General features: G+C 46.7%; 1 protein-coding gene across 1 annotated transcript in view; it reads left to right on the forward strand.

The window, feature by feature from the left end:
* The window catches only part of Btbd9 (BTB domain containing 9), a 352,754-nt gene that overhangs the window by 231,238 nt on the left and 102,141 nt on the right, over positions 1–19,375 (forward strand). Inside the window, exon 7 of the mRNA XM_032888537.1 lies at positions 46–155. Within this exon, the coding sequence (XP_032744428.1) occupies positions 46–155 (110 nt within the window). The remainder of the gene's footprint in view (positions 1–45; positions 156–19,375) is intronic.

Here is a 19,375-nt window from a genome sequence, read left to right on the forward strand (position 1 = left end):
TGTGGCAGAGTTCCTTCCAACAGCTGTCTCTCTTCTTGCCTTCAGGTACATTCGAATAGTTGGGACTCACAACACAGTGAACAAGATTTTCCACATTGTGGCTTTTGAATGCATGTTTACAAACAAAGCCTTCACTCTGGAGAAGGGCCTGATAGGTAAGTATCACAATGACCTTTCTGCATATCTACCTAGACACTCCGCCTTCCAGTGTTTTCGGATTCTAGTAATTAAGCAACTCTGATTAAGGACTGTCGCTGATTTTTGAACGTCATATGACTGAGTGACAGAGAATGCTGTTTATTTGTAGAAAAATTCAAAATAATAAGCTCGGGAAGCCTAAGGAAACAAACACGAAGATGATGCTGTGGCCGAGCACCGGGGTCACTCTGGGAACTGCTCTGATCTGCAGAGTACAGATGCTCTCGGTAGCAAAGGCTTCCCCGCCAAGGCTTGTCTCTAAGAGTAGGCAGGGCTGGGGAGGGCAGCTGTCTGATACTGAGCAGGTAGCCTTCCAAGGCTTTGATTTGATGTGAATGGGAAGTGTAGCTGTGGGACGTTCTCATAGACAAGTCGGGCCGGGATTCTCTTTGCCTAGTCCAATTGCTGTCAAGAGAGTCCTTGTGTACAGTCTGACTGGAATGCTGACCTGCCCTTGAGGAAGTAAGGCACTGAGTGGGAGCCTCCTGGCGAAGTTTTCCCAGGGTGTTTTCAGCTCTAGGTCCTTTGCTCATTTTCTCCTATGTCCGGTTTTGTGTAGTCCGTTGTGCATACTCCATCCCTGGCCTTGGCCTTGGCAGTATCAAGAGTGACTTCTCCTGCCCAGGCACCGTACTCTGTTTTCCCAGGCCTTTGCTTTTCCTCCCCTCCTGTGGAGCTAGGCTCCTGAGATCCTTGAAGCTCTGCTTTTGCTGTGGCTGTCCTTGGAAAAAACTCACTGGATGTGAGCGTATGCTTTGCCTAGCCTTACCTGGAACAAACTGCTGTGTCTTTGAAGGATTTCGTTCTCCTGGCCGTGTTGGGACACACATCCACATTGACACAAGTCTTTAGAGCGTGGTAGACTAACAGGGAGGAGGAGGACAACATACAATGCTGTGTGAGGAGCAGGAGTGTGCAGCCCCACCCCCGCTGCATTTCCCTCACTACTTACAGAAGTAGCCAGACTGGGGAGCGCCCCCTGAGAAGAGCACCTTTAGAGCTCAACCCGAAAAGTTGTTTTATTTTTTACTTTATTGTTGATGTATTTTTTTTTAAAAAAATGAATGTTTGTGCTATTTTTGTGACTTTCAAGTGATGTGAAAATTAACAGGTTTGAAGCACTGTGTGGTGTCACTGTCTCATTCTGTGTGGTGTGTAGGTGTGGGGAGACTTGAGGCCTCACTGTGTGCAGTTGAGAGAGGCTTTGCTGAGGGACATCTGTAGAACAGAGACCCTGCAGACTCAACACCTGTGTGGCAGGGCTTCAGCCCCGAGGACTTTTACACGTGTTGCATCCATGTAAATGCTTCCCCTTCCTACTGCAGAAAGAATACGTTTGTTGATCCTGTGGTTAACTAAGAAACAGACCCATCTGGTAGAGAAGCCACTATGTCCATTGTGAGGCACACAATGGTCTGCATATTAGTCAAAGCCAACCCAGCCAGTGTTACCCATGACGCTCATAGTCTCAGGCATGCCCGATGAAGGGAGAAGGTTGCAAAGGCAAGATGGTGGTTTGCTGTCTCATCAGACACCCCAGGCCCTCTTCTATGAGGTTTACAATGTTTACCAGAGTGACTGCAAGGGAGCACTACGGTCACATGCCTGTCATTGTCCCTCAGTCAGATAGCAGCAGCAATGCAGAGCCACAGCTATGGATGTGCACTGACCAGCAGGTGACTACAGTGGTGGCCTCCACTCTGCACCTCCTGGGGTCGCCTTTACAGAGAGGGAGCTGGTGTCAGTGCGAAGGAGCTCTGGGGATCTCGTGACCCTGAGTCTGACACTGCAGCTTCATTTAGCTTACAGAGGTGTTTGAAGTTGTCATGGACACCCTTCCATGTCGATTACGTCAGATGTATGCGAGCAGCGTACTGGGCTTAGCCAGCCACCCTGCCGAGGACACCCACAAAAGGAGTGGGTGCCCAGTCGGCGGCTCAGATGTACCCAGAGGCGAATTCTTTTATGTGACATCTCCTTGAGAGCCGCTTAGTCAACCTGAGATTGTCATGGCTGGAAAGCAACAGGGGAAAAACCAAATGACTGTGAATAGTTAATAGAACGTCAACGCTCCTGTTGTAGATCCATGGACGCTTTCTCAGTCCTCTGTCTTCCTTTAACAGGTCAGGGTCTTCTCACTCTTTTTCTCAAGACCTTAGCAATGACTTTAAAGCAGTTGTGTGCATTAAGATCAGATCTTAATGTCAGAACTCACAGTGATGCCGGGAAGCCATGCGGCAAAGGGGGCAGCGCTAACTGAGCATTTTGTCTTCTCCCATCAAGAGCTTCTTTCCATGTTTTGTTTGGGGGTTGTTTCAGTTTTGTTTGGCTGTATAGACCCCCAAGCTCATAATCCCCTGACTCTGTGTCTCAAATGCTAGGCTTGTCAGCGTGTGGCACCACGACCTGACTTCTGATAACAGTGTCATCATCATACTGCTTCCCACGCACAGCTTAGCGGGAAAGCCGCAGTGAGCTCAGGCTCCTCTGTCCCTGGGTCGTCCCTTGCTGGATCAAACCAGCTACTGCTGCTGCTGCTGCTCACTTGGTGACTGCTTGGATCCTGCTGGGATTCCTTCTCTCCTGGCAGAGTAGGGCTATGGTGACTGTCACCTCCATGTTAGGAAGAGTGGCAGGAAGGCAGGGAAGCAGTAGTCAGGGCAGAAGCATCCACTGCTTCACAAGTTCTGGCCTCCTGAGAGTGGTACTGTTCAGTGCTCTACTTCGTGACCTTTGTGCATGTTTGACAAGGGCGCAGACTCCGCATCCCCATTCACTGTGAGTATCCCAGTAGTCACTCGCTGGGGACTGCAGCCCAGACCAGTTCTATCCATCTACACCGTCCTCTCCACCACATTGCTGTTGTTTGTATGTGGATGCATCCTTTGTCTGCATGTATGTCTGCACCGCATGTGTACCTGGTGCCCATAGAAGCCAGTAGAGGGAGTCGTAGCCGGTTGTGAGCCACCATAAGGGTGCTGGAACTCGAACTCCAGCAGGTCCTCTTAACACTGGGCCGTCTCGCCAGCCAGCCATCACCAGCTTACTTTGAAGTTACTCCCCCTTATCACTTCATCTGTAGATAAGTCATTGTATATCTCTAAACGTAAGTTGACATTCATATTATAGTGCCATTATAATTCCTCACATTTGAATAGTAATTTCCTAAGCTATTAACTGGTCAGCCAGTATTGAAATGTCTTCTAATAGTTTCAATGTGTGCAATGAGGAAATCTGTATTTTGTAAGTTACTCAAATCAGAATTTAAGGAGGAAGAAACAGGCCTGGGGTATGGCTTCGAAACCCCGTGCTTGTTCAGTATGCATAAGGCCCTGAGTTCCATGCCCAGCCCCCCTCCCAAATGCTTCAGATAAATGGCCGGTACCCCGAGTTAAAGACCAGCTCTTCTCTGGTAATGACTTTTCAGCTGAGGGAAAAGACTTTTGTCACCAGAGTGGCTGACAAGCCTGGGTTTTGGTCACTGAACCCCGGTGTGCTCAGCGATTGCGTTCCTGTGACAAGGAAGTGGGAAGCTTAGTTGGGTTTTACTGTTAGTTTTAGATAATTCTGCTCCACAGCTACCATTATGTGTGCTCTGCCATCATAAAACACACAGAAGTGCAGGGTATCTCTCTCTCGGATATTTCCATCCATTGATGTCTGTTTCTTAAATCTGTCACTTCATAATTGGGAGTACAGAATGCTGTTCCAAGGCTATCTTTTTTGATGGCGGGAAAGTGATGGCGAGAGAACATTTCTCTAAGGTTTCATTTGGTAATCCTGAGCTGTACTGTCCCCAGGAAAGTGGGCTGAATGTCATGTTTTTCCTTTCTGTGCCAGTTTTCAAACTGAAGAAGCAGCTCCCTAACATGCTCCAATGTGACCAGAGACATAGACTCCTGGGCTTTCCTAGGGGAAGTATTGTGCAGCATTGCACCCCAGTAATGTTTTCGTTGTTGTAACTGTGTGATGTGTGCGTGCATGTATACATGTGTGTGTGCTTGCGGTATATAGGCCAGAGGTCAACTGCTGTGTGCCTTCCTCTGTCCCTCACCTCCTTGGGTTTTGAGGTAGGCCTCTCACTTAAGCTGGAGCTCACTGACTGGCTTGACTGGTTGTCTAGCATGTGTGAGGGCCCATTTGTCTCTGGTTACAGGAGTGCATTGTCCTGGCCATCGTCTCACATGGGGAGCTAGTCTCAGGTCTTCATAATAGCACACATCTCCCTAGAGCCGTCTCCCTAGCCATGCAACTTTAAAAAACAAACAAACAAACCAACAAAACGCCGTTTACCATTGTCTTCAGACACTCAGCTTTGACTGGCCCTTGGACTTGCTGATGTAACTCAGCATAGTTCTTAGATTTGTAATATAACACAGCACACCTGAGTCATCACGCCCTTGATCTGAAACCAGCCATTTCTTTAAGAAACCCTCTTTTTGTTTAGAAGGAGGTAAAATTTGAAAATGTAGTGGATATACAATAGATGATGCTAGCTGCTGTCCTTATTAGTTTGCAGAAGTAGGAAATGTATGCTCACAGCCTTGTCTGTTTATCCTATATACAACAGGTATAATATATCATTAATATGCCCTGAAACTGCTAATTCAGATTCAGTTTAGCCTTACGTCTGTCTTCCACCTCCTTTTCTCCATATTCAACCTTAGTTACCAGTGATACAGTAAATCATGCACGCTGTCCCTTTTAGTACTAAACAGCCTTAGAATAACAGCAGCGGTGCCGTCATGGGCCATGTCATTACTGAGGATGGTGTGGATTTTTTTTTAACCATCATTTATGGTGTTCTAGGGTGTATCGCAAACTGTATGAGAAAATGTATCTTGAAGGTAGTTGACACTGCTCCATGCGCTCGGCCCTTCAGCTACAGTTAGTCCATCTGTCATTCTGCTTTCAGTGTGGAGGCCACTGCCCATAAGGGCGGCTTTGCTGCTGGGAGTTCACGATTACTGTGGCATTTTGCAGCTCATCTCCCTGTCTCTTGACTCTTAGATTCTTTCTTCTCCCTCTTCTGTAATATTCCCTGGACCTAATGTACCGTAAACACCTTAGAGCTGAGCCCTCAGCCTCCTTTATTCTCAGTGTCTTGCAGATTCATGGGTTTTTGCATTCACCTCCTCTCTGCAAAGACCGGCTGCTCTGATTAAGGCTGATAAATAACGCTCATCTCCAGAGCATTATAAACACAGGTGTTTGGAAGACAGCTTGATGTTACATCAGTTTGGCCAAATAGCAACTGTAGGTTCCTCCCTGAAGCTTAAGATTACCTTAATCAAGAGCTTTTGACAGGGTTTATGCTTCTAGGGATGGGTCTTCTCTCACTGAGTAGGGCTCAGATCTGATCAGTGTGAGCAAGTGGCTACTGCCCGTAAAGCCATGTTCCTGTGGCACCAGTCAATACCTGTCTCCATGCTAGGTTGGCCGTACAGATACAGAGGTCACCTCTGCATGAGACTGCTGATGCCTTTGTCCCCCCCAGCAACCTTCATAGCACCGTCAGGCACTATGAATCGTACCCAGCATGGAGGATGCTTCCAGCTCTCTGAAAGCTCTTAGAAGGAAGAGGCCACTAAACAAAAGCCCGAATGTTAGGAATGGAGTAATGCCAAAGAAGGGCCCAGAAGCCCCCTAAACTATACAACAGTCTCTTGTCGTCTCTCTCGGTTGTCCACCAGAACTAGTGAATGTATTGCTGAAGATCCATTCACAGTGCAGTATCAATGACAACAAAGCCATCCGATCGGCTCTACCCATTTACATGTCTTATTTTTGGCTCCAGAAATTTGAGTTTAAAATAGATACCTCAAAAATGGAGTTAGGTTATAAGATTTAAAATCACCCAGTCTAAAATCGCCCCCCCCCAATATTACACTAATCCTGAGGGATTCTTTTTGAAGATAGTGCAAAGTTTGAACTTTAATATAATTTTATGATTCAAATAAAGTAGGAAGCCTTGGGGATACATAGAGGGTCATAACCAACACGTGATTAATAAGAGACCACAATCATCCTCATTGTAGTTTCACAGGAAAAATAGCATTGTTTTGTGTAGTTTGGGAAACCATACCAATAAAAATTCCAAATAACTCATACAACTTTAAAAAAAAAAATGCCTCAATATAAGAAGTCTTAAGGAATGCAATGCAAAAGAGACACGGTTCATTGAAGTGCTGTCTAAGCGGTTTCTGAGATGTAGTTACGTCTGTGTGAGTGTATGTACACATGTGAGTGCGACAGAGGCAAAGAGAGGCTGAGAGTTGCAGGCTTTACATGTTATGTAAACTCAGAGCTGGAGTTGCAGGCTTTACATGTTATGCACGTGCTAAGATCTGAAACCCAGTCTCTGCGATCGCTCTGCCAGTGCTCTTAACTGCTAAGCCTTCAGCCCTCCCAGAGTTTTGAGTTTGAGTTCAGTTACTTGGAGCTCTCAGCTATAGATGTAATGGAAGGTGAAGTCCCTGTGGAAGAAGAAGTTGGCCTATTGGTAAGAAATAATCAAGTTTTGCAGGACAGCAGGTGTGGCGTTTGAATGAGAATTGGTCCATAGACTCATAAATTTGAATCCTTGGTCCTCAAATTTTTTAAACTGTTTGGGAAAGATTAGGAAGTGGTGTCACCTTGTTGGACAGGGTGTGCCAACGAAGGTGGGCTTTAAAGATCCAAAAGGCCACACCATTCCCAGTTAGCACTCTCTCCATGCTTATGGAGAAGAATGTAAGCTCTCAACTGCTGCTCTAGCGTGTGCCTGCCTGCCTGCCTGCCTGCCTGCCTGCCTGCCTGCCTGCCTGCCTGCCATGCCTTGTCTTGATGATCATATGCTCTAACCCTTTGGAACCGTGAACCCGTCCCCCCATCCCAAAGCTTCCTGTGGTGGTTTGAATATGCTTAGCCTAGGGAGTGGCACTATTAGGATGTGTGGCCTTGTCGGAGTTGTTGAGACCTTGTTAGAGAAAGTGTGTCACTGTGGGTGTGGGCTTTAATACCCTAGTCCTAGCTGCCTGGAAGCCAGTCTTCTAGAGGCCTTCAGATATAGAAGTCTCAGTTCCTCCTGCACCCTGCCAGCCTGGAGGCTGCCATGCTTCCTGCCTTGATGATTATGGACTGAACCCCAGAACCTGTAAGCCAGCCCCAATTAAATGTTGTTCTTTGTAAGACTTGCATTGGTTATGGTGTCTCTTCACTGCAGTAAAGCCCTAACTAAGATATCTTATCAGAGCAATAAAAAGTAGCTAAGACAGCCAGATAGAAGTCCTTCCCAGAGGAAATTACTTGGTTTTAGCTCTCAGTTATTAAGTTATCTCTTGGGAGCTCCCTATAGAAAGACTCTGTAATCTTTTTTTTTTTTACTTTTGTGTGTGTGTGTTTTTGCATATTTTATTTCACATTATTTTTATTTTTGGTTCGAGACACTCTGAGGCTGATTGGAACTCAGTTTGTAGCTAAGAATGACCTTGAACCTCCTCATAGACCTGCCTCCACCTCTCAAGGGCTCAAATTACCTGTGTGCACTGCCATGCTGACTCCCTGTCTCAGAATCCTCTGTTGCAGTTGTTATGTCTCCCTTTAGCAGATAGATCACATGGTACTTTGTCTATCCAGAGGATGCTTAGTAATTATTTTATTAGGAGATAGCTGGTGTTTTTCAAACGAGAGAGATCTTAGATTTGGTGGAATTAATGGGAGTGTCTTTGGCTGAGACAGTCCAGGCTTCAGTCAGTCTGACAGTCACTTTTTGTAGTGCCTTTGTTCATTTAAGCCAGCATGGTAGTGCACACAGCCCCGGATTCACTAATGCACTTAAGTGTTTGTCTGTTAGGGTGAGCAGCACAATCAGTGTTTTACCAGGAGGGACCCACATGGGAAGAGTTTCTTTTAATAGAGTTTTCCCTACTGCCCAGGCATTGCCTTTCTGATAAGAGGAGACTCCAGACCCAATGGGAAAGCATACAGATGCTGGCTTCCTGATGCCCAGGCTGCACTGCAGGCTCAGGGGACAGTGCGCAGGGCCCTTGTCCTCTAGAGCTCTTTGCTGCGGTTTTGCTGATGGGAAGGGTTCTGTCGTGAACAGAAAATTAGATCTGACTTTTACACTACCACATTCAACTTCAGCCCTACAAATTTTTAATAACTTTAAATTAATTTATTCTGATAGAATTTTAGAAAGCATTTTACTTAGTAAAATTCCTCTCTATAAGTGAAAACCAAGGGCGCCACATCAGAAAATGTGAACGTCCCAGTGAAACGTCTGTTTTCTTTTACCAGCAAGCTTGATAAGGATGTAACAGGCGCTTAGAAATATCCCACGGCGTCTCCTTTGGGCCACAAGGTAAAAGGAGGGTCAAAGTCCAAAATCTCTGTCTTCATTCTGTGTCTGTGTCCTGCTCTAGGGCAGATCTCGCCTGACTGTGTAAGCCTGTTAATCACTCAAAGCCTCCGTCTCTCTACCCATTTCACACCCTCTTACCCCACACACAGGCAAGCGATTGTCCTAAATCTTCAGTCACTCCAGATTCTAAGACTAAAAAAGCCACCCAAGACACATAGTCCTCCAAAGGAGGGCAGCAGCCACCGCCATCCCCTGTGGGCATCTCGTCCCTCAAACACTAAAGGGCCTAAGTCCCCAGAGGCAAAGGTAGGTGGATCTCTGGAGGCCAGCTAGAGCTCCTCAAGACCGCCCCTCCCTCTAACCTCCACACCCCCAAATGAACTCCAATCAGTGAGACAGCAAGGAGGCTCAGTACTAAAGCTGGGTGGCTGGAATTCTATCCCAGGGCCCACGAGGTGGAAGGAGAGAACTGATGACTCCATGTTGCCCCTGACCTCCACAATTGCCCTAGGGCTCAGGTGCACATGCTCACATAAATGGCATGTATGTAAAATGAATAAAGCTTTTTAAATAAAAATAAAAGTTATAATCAGGACTGCTTAATTATATCTCCCATGCCCCTTGTCTGATGATTTCTGTTTTGTTTGATTTTTATTTTTTTGAAATGGCATCTCACCATGCAGCCCTGGCTATCCTAGAATTCTCTGTGTAGACCATGTTGGCCTGAAACTCAGATCCCTCTGCCTCTATCTCCCAAGTTCTGGGATTAAAGGCGTGCACCACCATGCCTAGCTTCTTTTTAAATTTAAAGATCATGTCAGCACCCTAAAAGTGGACTTGGGGTTGCTTGGTCCATGTAGTCATTTCCTCAGCGTAGCGCACTGATGATGTTCTTTGTCTGCCCTACAGCATTATTTCTCCTCTCCTTAGCATCTGCGACAAGTGACCCAGCCTAGCATTTTGTAACTGCTTTAGCTGGGGGGAGGAGCATACTTGAAGTTCCTGTTAACAGTGTGAACTGAAAGGAGTGTAGAGTATGTTTGCATGAGTGCTGGCTTACTTAATTCCACTCTTTCTTGGCAGTTTTATCCTGAAAATATATCCCATGACATCCATCTACATGGTAGCCATCAGCAACATCATGCTGAGAGACCAGGGTGCTACACACATTATATTAAAGCAGGTGGGGGTTGGGGATTTAGCTCAGTGGTAGAGCGCTTGCCTAGCAAGCGCAAGGCCCTGGGTTCGGTCCCTAGCTCCGGAAAAAAAAAAAAAAAAAGCTAAAGCAGGTGATACAGACGTCATATTAACTCTCAAAACAAACAGCCATTTAAAAAGAAGAGACGATCCAAATATATAAAAGGGCAAAAAATATTAAAGATCTGTAGAAGTTCTTATAGTTGTAAGTCTTCAGACATTATGAATTCTGTTTTCAACAACAGGGTCTACTGGTAAACACAGGTTAACAAGCCAGCAGTCCACAGCATAACCCGCAAAGCCCTGGTAAATGCACGAGCCATCATGAGCACGGCGTAGTGACATAGCCAGGTTAGCTCAGACCACTGTACACACCTCCTGAGAACAAGGAGGCAGCCTCGTCTGTCTGCCTTTGAGGTGTCAGAGTCCCAGGGGAAGGTAAGCTGGTGGAAAGGTTAGAGTGAAGGCTGTTGTACAGGCTTAGCTGAATGTTTTTCCATTTTGACAGCTAATTGGTAGACAGGATATGCCCTTAAAATGGATAGTTTTAGTAAAAGTTTTAAAAGACTGCTCTGTAGGTGGGCACGGTTATGGAAACTGGTTAGCAAGCTCCAGAGTTTCCTGCCACGACTCTGGCACACCGTGTGCTTAGCCAGGCTCGGTCCCGGGTCATAGCGATGTGAGGAGCGCTCCTCCTCTTGGTTTCCACCTGATCGTGGCCGGAAGGGCCTTTTCCTTTGGTACAGAATTTGGCTCGTTTGGGGATTTCTAGAGAAGGGAGTAGGAGGGGAAGGGAGGGTCCCAGACAGTAGGAGACAGGGAGCAGCCACCGGTGGATGAGTAGAAGCCAAAAAATTATATTCTTGAAAATTCATCAGTTTTGATACAGCTGAAAATTTATTAACTTTTGTTTTTAAACATCTCTTTTTCTTGTCTTAGTTTCTAAAATTCTCTATCATATTTTGTAAATTAGCTGTTTCATCATTTCTCAAATGTTTTTAATCCCTTAGTGTGCCCATCTATAATCTTTAGTTCTGTTGCCTAAGACTTTTAGTTTCGTGTACATTTTTTTTCACCATTAAAAAATACATAGGTTAGTGTGGCGGTTTGTATACGCTTGGCCCAGGAAGTGGCACTATTAGGTGTGTCCCTGTTAGAGTAGGTGTGTCACTATAGGTGTGGGCTTTAAGACCCTCATCCTAGCAGCCTTCAGATGAAGATGTAGAACTCTCAGCTCCTCCTGCCCCATGCCTGCCTGGATGCTGCCATGTTCCTGCCTTGATGATAATGGACTGAACCTCTGAACCTGTAAGCCAGCCCCAATTAAATGTTGTCCTTGGCTGTGGTCTGCTCACAGCAGTAACACCCTATCTAAGACAGATTTCCAGAACTTTCAAACATGAGACTAACTTGACTACCAAACACTTTCTCCTTCCTTGAATTTCAGTTTCTCATTTTAGTGTCTTTTCCTTTTGTCTTTCTCAAAAAAATTGGAAACTTCTAGAGCAGCTGGGGTAGGATATGTGGAACAGTCTCCTGCCAAGGTTGGCCCCTCTCAATGCGTCTCAAGTGTGTCTTGTGTCTTCACAGGAATGTGCAGGGCTCACACGGTGGGGGGACACCCTTCATTTGAGTCTTGATGGAAAGCCTGTGACAGCATACTGCTCTTTGGAGGTGAAAGCAAGGGAATATGTTGTTGTAGGTTTTCAGTGAAGCGATTGCGTGTCCCGAGGAGTTTCCCCTGTGTCCTCCACCCTGTGGAGTCTTTATTTTCAGGTGGCCATAGGATTTCTAAACTAAAAAGACCCAGGTTCCCCAGCACAGGACACTGGGGAAGCAGGCAAAGGGATGATGCTGGTGAAGGAATGTGTTGATCAAGTGCACTGAACACAGTAAGAGCATGGCCAGCAGCCAGTCAGACTCAAAGACTTCGGGTCACCCCCGAAGACCTTTCATTGCCCACTGAAGAAGGCAGTACAGACAGGTGGGACAAGGGCAGGGCAGCATTTTGAGTGAGAAGGGAATCTTCCCTGGGCCCATACTTCAGCTCTCAGCTGAAACGGAGTAAGACCATTTATTCAGAGCCCGGGGTGAGTGACTGCGTCCCTGGTAAAATGTTCCAGCACACACACGCTTGCCTGAACTTCCTTCAGCCACGGGACAAAAGGAAGTCCTAGTGTTTGCCAGATGCATTGGTGAGGACGGTGGGAGCAGCAGAGCCTGCGAACTCTGCAGTAGGCGTCAGGTGCTCCCTGGCGGCCTGCTTAGCCTTGGTGTTGGTGAATGCTAGTGAGTGCTGACACATTGATAGGATGCTGTGTTAGAGACAGGGGCAGGCGATGGATGACTAGAAAGGGAGCAGAGACTGCCCCAGGTGTAGTTTGCTCTGGCCCTCCATTTCGACTCCCCACATTAGGAAGTTCTCATCAGTCAGTCATCCTTGTAGAGTCTTTAATATGCGTGCAGCTTTTTGTTCTGGGAACTTCAGTCCACAGGACTTAGCACTCACGGCAGAGCTGAGACGTGGAAGCATACTGTTCACTTCTTTTTATAGCTCCGTGGTGCTCTGTGTAGATGAGTGGCGTCAGTGCGGTGGGGTCTCTGGTGACGCTCTGTATCATTTCCAGCCTTGCTACTACAAGTGGTTTGATCACCTTGGACATTAATCTTTTCCCATTTTTGCCAATATACTTTTGGGACAGATTTGTACAAGAGGGCTTTCACAATCCAATACACTCAGAGTTTTGTTAAATAGTTGGCGCTCACCTTTGTAGAGAAGATAGACACTCTACAGACTCTCACAGTTTACAATGGACCGAGCTCCCACAGCTGTGCCAATGGAGGGGGCTCCCACACTTGTGGGGTCTCATAGTTCAGGTAAGAGATAGACCTCACTGCAGTTTAGCTGTAGTTCTCCTAGGAGGGAAATTGAGCTTCTTTTTATATGCTTAAGGGCCATTTGCATTTCTTTTTTCTTTTTTAAATAGCTTTCTCTTATGAGTCTTCTAGATGAATAGACTAGCTCTTAGAAGGCCTGGGAGAGCAGTAAGCACTAGCTGCTGTTTGGACGGTATTCAGTGGTATGAGAATCTAGTCTCCGCCTTAAGGTCTTGTGGAGCTTTGAAAGATGTGTGCTGTCAGAAATTCACCTCCTTCCTCGTCCTTCATGTTCTTCATGCTCCATGAGCTATGCTAACCAGAGCATAGAGCCAGGTTCGACGTTCAGGCTTCTTTAAACCGTTTAAATCATGGAAGGAAAGATCTCATTAGCTTGAGCCCAGGACATGTCTCGTCTACAGGGCCAGGAAGACCGGTGGCTTTCTGTTGTGATTCCTAGTTAGCAGTCGAAGTCGGAGCCAGCCAAAAGCATAGGCCTCCTGCTGAAGCCGTGGGATACTGTGCCTCCCTGCTACTGCCCCGGACTGTGATCTGTAAACAGGGGTGCTCATCGACTGCTCTTAGCACCCCGAGAAACAAGCTTCTTCTCTTCAGTTTATCACCAGCCTCTTCTGTTGGCAGAGCCAGAAGCCAGGCTGATAAGGGCATCCGAGAGCTGCCAGGCGTCTACAAGAAGCCTGCCACCTGAGTCAGAGTGGGTAGGCACGGCGACATGGTGGAAATGCACAGCTTAGAGGACAGTGTGGGGAAGGGTGAGTGTTCAGTGGTCATTAGAGGGGCCCTCAATGTATTGTCTTTGCTGGTCAGATGGTGCTTTGTGAAGAATGGTGTTTAGCATAGATCTTGAACTAAATACGTGTTATGAAGCATAACAAAATAGGTAGCACTATTCCCGCTAAGGAGCAGAGTGCAGGAAGGGGAGTAGGTGGGCTATGATTGTGACTCTCTCCTAAAGGGACTGTAATGGTGCTTCAGGAAAAGCAAACGGTTGGAAATCAGGTCACATCAGAGTCTTTGTACCCATTATACTATGATGTATCATAACTGGTATGCTTTGTAACTTTGCTTAGAAAAACATGTCCTGGGGGCTGGAGAGATGGCTCAGAGGTTAAGAGTACTGATTGCTCTTCCCAAGGTCCTGAGTTCAATTCCCAGCAACCACATGGTGGCTCACAACCATCTGTAATGGGATCCTATGTCCTCTTCTGGTGTGTCTGAGGACAGCAACAGTGTAATATAAATAAAATAAAAACACTCATTTAAAAAAATGTCCTCTGCCACAGAAACATAGATCTGGGCTTGGGGAAGTTCATTAGCATATGGAGAGGAGAGTAACTATCAGGCAAGATGGTTTCCTAGGACCTTGCCAGTGAGTTCCCATTGTGGCAGGGGTGGGGCTGTTCCTTCTCAGATCCAATTCCTCAAACTTGATATGAAGGCTAGTTCTGTCAGTGAAACTTAACTGATGGAGCTTCTGTAAACTACTTGGCATTAAGCAGACGTTTATTCAGAGTCTGTCACAGGGAGGATCACGCATGCTATTTGAGGAGAGTGCCTAAAGCAGAGGACAGGCTGAAGCAAGTTGTGTATGGGGAGGTGTCAGCAGGTGAGCTAAACAGCCCAGCTGAGGGGACGGGGTAGAAGAGGCCTTGCCAGACATGGACCAGGCTAGGCCTTATGGAGTAGAAAGGAGGTAAAATGCTCGGGTGAATCTCAGTCCTCAGCGTGTCATTCACTTCTCGGCAGATCTGCTCCCAGTGGGTCACTCTATGCCCTAGTAACGTGTTTCTGTGTGGGAGTGGTTATATGCCACAGAACACAAGGAAGTCCTAAATCATAGCGTTTTCCAGATCCACTGGTGAGGGCATGAGCTGTGTGGGCTACAGCCAAGTAGGGAAACTGCTGTAGATGGTAGGTACAATCTGGTGACCCCTGTGTTAACATACACCTAAGGTTTTACATAAGGTTAACAGGTTGTTAGATCCGACACTGAAGTAAGAAAAGAAAACGAATGAATGAGGACCTTAGCATCGTATGTTAAAGTTAACACTGCAGACTAAAGGGTGCGTGCTGTCAACGCAGGAGCAGACTTGTAGCTAAGTGAGGCAGTCATGGATGAGAGAGGCAGGGAGGAAAGAAACATACTCACGTGTAAAGAATAAAGAACCTGGACAGGAACCCACACATGTACAGACCGTTGGCTTTTAATTTCATTGTCAAGTGTACACCGCCGAGAAAGGAGTGCTCTTGTTTCGTTCATTGCTGCGGACTCGCTCAGCGCTCTCCACCTGTGCTGTCATGACAGGAAAGAACCTGGGAGCACCACAGGGAGCATCAGATCAGGAAAGAACCTGGGGAGCATCATGGGGAGCATCAGATCAGGAAAGAACCTGGGGAGCACCACGGGGAGCACCGATCTCGCTCTTTCCTTTTATTTCTGGGTCTCTGTTTTGTATCATGGGTCTTTGGGTGATGAAGGGGGATAGCATGTGTGAGGAAGGTCTGATAATAGTTCCCTGGTCATTAGCACTCTTTGGATGCCATTGTCCCTCTGCATGGGAAGGGAGTTTTGGTTTATTGACCGCCATGCCAAGTGTATGAAATGTAAAAGGCAGAGTCTCTTTAGTAGATGGGGTTGGGAAAACCACATACCCACATGATCAGAATGAAAGTGAACCCTTACCACATCCGGACACACAACTCAACGGGAGGAACTAAGGATTAAGCGTAAGATCAGAGACTAAAGCCAGCAGAGAAAACATCGGGGCAGCAGAGCCTAGGAAGAGAGACTGTGCATTGGTTTGGACAATGCTGGTTTGTTTGTTTTCTAACCCCAAAGTGAGTACAAGACAAACGAGAGACAAATGAAGCTACATGGCACTAAGAAGCTTCCGCCCATCAGAGTCAGCCACAAGTTAGAGACGACCTTGAGATGGGAAGGAAGTATTTGTAGGCCATAGACCTGGTGGGGCTTGTGCCCAGAATGTACGAAGGGGAGCTCAGGCAACTCAAAAGCAAGAAGAAAAGAAAACCCAAGCAATTAAAAATTGTATGCCAGCATCCCAAAAGGACAGCTCACAGAGGAAATACAGCCAGTGACCTGTCTTACCCGTCAGGATAGCTGCTGCCAACGATAAAAGAATGACTGTTGATAAGGGTGTGGAGAAGGGGACCCCACCCCCCTTACCAGTAGGAATGTGAATAAGCAGTAATGGAAACCACAGACATCCTGTCAAAACCAAGTGACCATAAGAACCACAGACATCCTGTCAAAACCAAGTCACCATGAGAACCACAGACATCCTGTCAAAACCAAGTCACCATGAGAACCACAGACATCCTGTCAAAACCAAGTCACCATGAGAACCACAGAGTCAAAACCAAGTCACCATGAGAACCACGGACATCCTGTCAAAACCAAGTCACCATGAGAACCACAGACATCCTGTCAAAACCAAGTCACCATGAGAACCACAGAAGTCCTATCAAACCACGGACATCCTGTCAAAACCAAGTCACCTTCCAATGCAGCCTCCCTTCTGAGGATTTACTCAAGGTTTTAAGTCGCTTTCAGAGACTCCTGCAGCTCCTGTGAAGACGGGGTGCACACATGTGCTAGATCACAGTCAGATGCTGAGGGACGCACATCCCGTCATGTGGCAGCACGGCTGGAACTGGAGATCATGTTGGGCAGAGCAAGGTGGGCACAGAGAAGGCAGACATGTGTCACTCACCTGTGGATACACAGAGGCAGGGTAGAATGGCGGCCACAGACGCTGGGGCGGGAGGGCGAGGAGGTGGTTGCCAAGGGGTAGAAAGTCTCAGGCAGAAAGAGCAGGTTTCCCTGTTGCCCAGCATGGGAGGATAGTGATTATAAACTCCAAATTGCAAAGAGGAGATTTCAAATCTGTTCGCTACCAAAAGTTAAAATATTTGAAATAAAAGAGACAGTAACTGATTTAATTTAATTATTTTATTTGTATTGATAAACCATAGCACCACTTGGTACTACTTTAACTCATATAATTATAGATTGTAAAATTATAAAAAGGTTTTCTTTTACCCCGCTAGGTCCAGCACCGCAGTGCCCTAAGATATCGGATAGATATCTTAATTTCAGTCAGCAAAGCCTCTCACCCGCTTTGCTCCATCTCATATCACACTGCCGAAGGCCTCTCTCTGAGCCTGGCAGCAATCTCTCTACCCATCCATTGGGGCCATCTGTTGTAAAATTATAAAATGAGGGCTGTCTTTTTCTCCCACTAGATCCGGCACCGCAGTGCCCCAAGGTATCTGCTAGACATCTTGCCAGAAGCACACATCCCGATTCCACGGCCGCCCAGTGTCTCTAGCCGCCTCACACTCTCTTACACTGAAATCGCTACAAGAAAGAACACACACCACAATAACCTCTGATCCAATTGAGAAGATACAATTGCCTACCTGAACATACAAAGCCCTGTACACATCCATCCCTTAAGAACATTCATAACAACCTGTAAAAGTACAGCGTGGAATCTTAACGTCAGCCTCCATGTTCTCTCTGTTTCCTCCTGTCTCTTCTTCCTCTCCGTTCCAGTCTCCTCCCCTTCCCTCAAACTTTTCTCCCTCCCATTCTTCCTTCTCATCCAATGACAGGCCTCATTCTATCCTGTACCGGCAGCCCTTACCTGTATGACATCTTACAATACATTATTAATTCACAGTTTCATTATAGCAGTATAGAAGTGCATTCAGTAAATAAAATTTCTGTTTTAACTTTGGTTTATTCTGGTGATTGAATTGAATATCCTTTGTGTTTCTTGATCCCTTAAACATCTAAATTTTAATAATTAGGAATAAATGTTTGTGTGTGAATGTGGGTTTGTATACTTGAGTAGAGGACATGAGGTCACCTGGAACTTGAGTCCCGGACAGCTGGGAGTTGCCAGTTACAGCTCCTATGGCTCAAACCCACGTCCTCTGCAAGAGCAGCAAGTGCTCTTAACCACTGCGCCATCGCTCCAGCCCCCACTTCTCTTCCTAAATGAATTTCCCTTTCATACGCTCTTTGACTAGTCCACTTTTCTAGGACTTTACGCGTTATGGACACTTATTCTGCGCTTTTGAAATATAATGAAATATCTCCTAGGCTTTGAGTGAGCTCTTTACGCTGTCTTTGTTGTACCGAAGTTTGGGGTTTTGTATCAGTCATGTCTGTCAGTCATTTGCTTTCTTACTTCTAGATCTTGTCATTCACTTGATAGCACGCAGCCCTCCTCTGCCCGACTCAATAGAAAAACACATGGCATGCTACGGAAGAGGTCGGAGGTCAGCTGTAAGGGCTGCCATTCTTGGGGTGCATGTGAATTTGGTATTTCCATCTTAACCCATTTAATGTTTCATTGTGTTTGGTTTCGGGTAGAGATTGAATTCTAAAACATATGACTACTTATCTTGAAATTCTTTATATATTATTCAGTCTTTGCTTTCATTGGAAGAAAAGCATGTGTCATGGCTTACAGATCCGTCATAGCTTTTCTGTATTATGAGCATATCGAACATCTGCACTCGTGGTTACTCTTTTCTCTAAGACTCTTAGGCTATTCTTTCAAATTTTCGTTTTCAATGATTTTGAAAATGAGCTTGTCAAGGCTGGCTCTAGTGTCTTGTCAGAGGCGTTATCCCGTGAGGCGCTTGGGAGGCTGCGGAGACGGAGGCGCAGGGCTGTGCTGCTGAGATGCCCCGTCAGATCTTCCTGAACAGTGCGGTAGTGTCCATGATGTCTTTCCATAGACCCTTGTCTTAGGGTTCCCATTGCTGTGATAAAGAATCCGTGACCAAACGCCTCTTGGGAAAGAAAGGGTTTATTTCTCTCTTGCAGCTCTTAGGTTACGCTCCAGCAGTGAGAGAAGTCAGGGAAGGAGCTCAAGACAGGAACCTAGTGGTGTACTCGCCATGGCTCGCTCAGCCAGCTTCCTCCTTCCTTCCTTCCTTCCTTCCTTCCTTCCTCCCTCCCCTTTTCCTCCCTTCCTTCCTTCCTTCTCCCTAATTTTTATTGATTCTTTGGGAGTTTCACATCATGCACCCCAATCCTGCTCATCTCCCCCTCCTCTTTTACCCACCTTCTTCTACTTTTGCAACCTTACCCCAAATAAAATACACAAACAAAGCAAAGCCTAGACAACATCTCATCGTGGGAGCTATAGTGCGTCACAGTGTCCCACAGTGTATTCCTCTCTCCACACATCTTCACTTGCCAGTGTTCATTGCATTGAGTCATTGGTCTGCTTCAAGGCCTCTGGCTTCTGTGACACTGGGTCCTCACCAGGACTTCTGTTGTTGCTCTGTGTCATGGAGATCCTGCAGCTTTAGATCAGGAGGAGCCCTTTCACACGGCCCAACAGTTTAGGATGCTGTAGATTGGGGTGGGCCAACTCAAAGCCCTAGATCTGGCCTGGGTGCTAGCTGAGCTGCTCAGCCTGCAGGCTCTCCAGTATCCACACCACCAGGGACTCCACCACTGCCCAGTTAAAGCTGCCCAATGCTAACCCAATGCTAACCCCATTAGTGGGAGATGTGGTCAGCTCTTCTGCATCCAGAGCCTTCTTCACTGTGCCGCCCTGTCAGGGGTGGCCAGCAAGGGGCTTGGCCAGCTCTCCTGACTACTGCAGGTGGCATGGAGGGGAGGACATCACCCTGCGTCCATGCCACCTCACAGCTAGCTCTCCCTTGCTCTTGCCCTCTGGGCTGGCTCAT

The sequence above is a fragment of the Rattus rattus genome, chromosome 18 (genome assembly GCF_011064425.1).
Source record: "Rattus rattus isolate New Zealand chromosome 18, Rrattus_CSIRO_v1, whole genome shotgun sequence".
Classification (NCBI taxonomy): domain Eukaryota; kingdom Metazoa; phylum Chordata; class Mammalia; order Rodentia; family Muridae; genus Rattus; species Rattus rattus.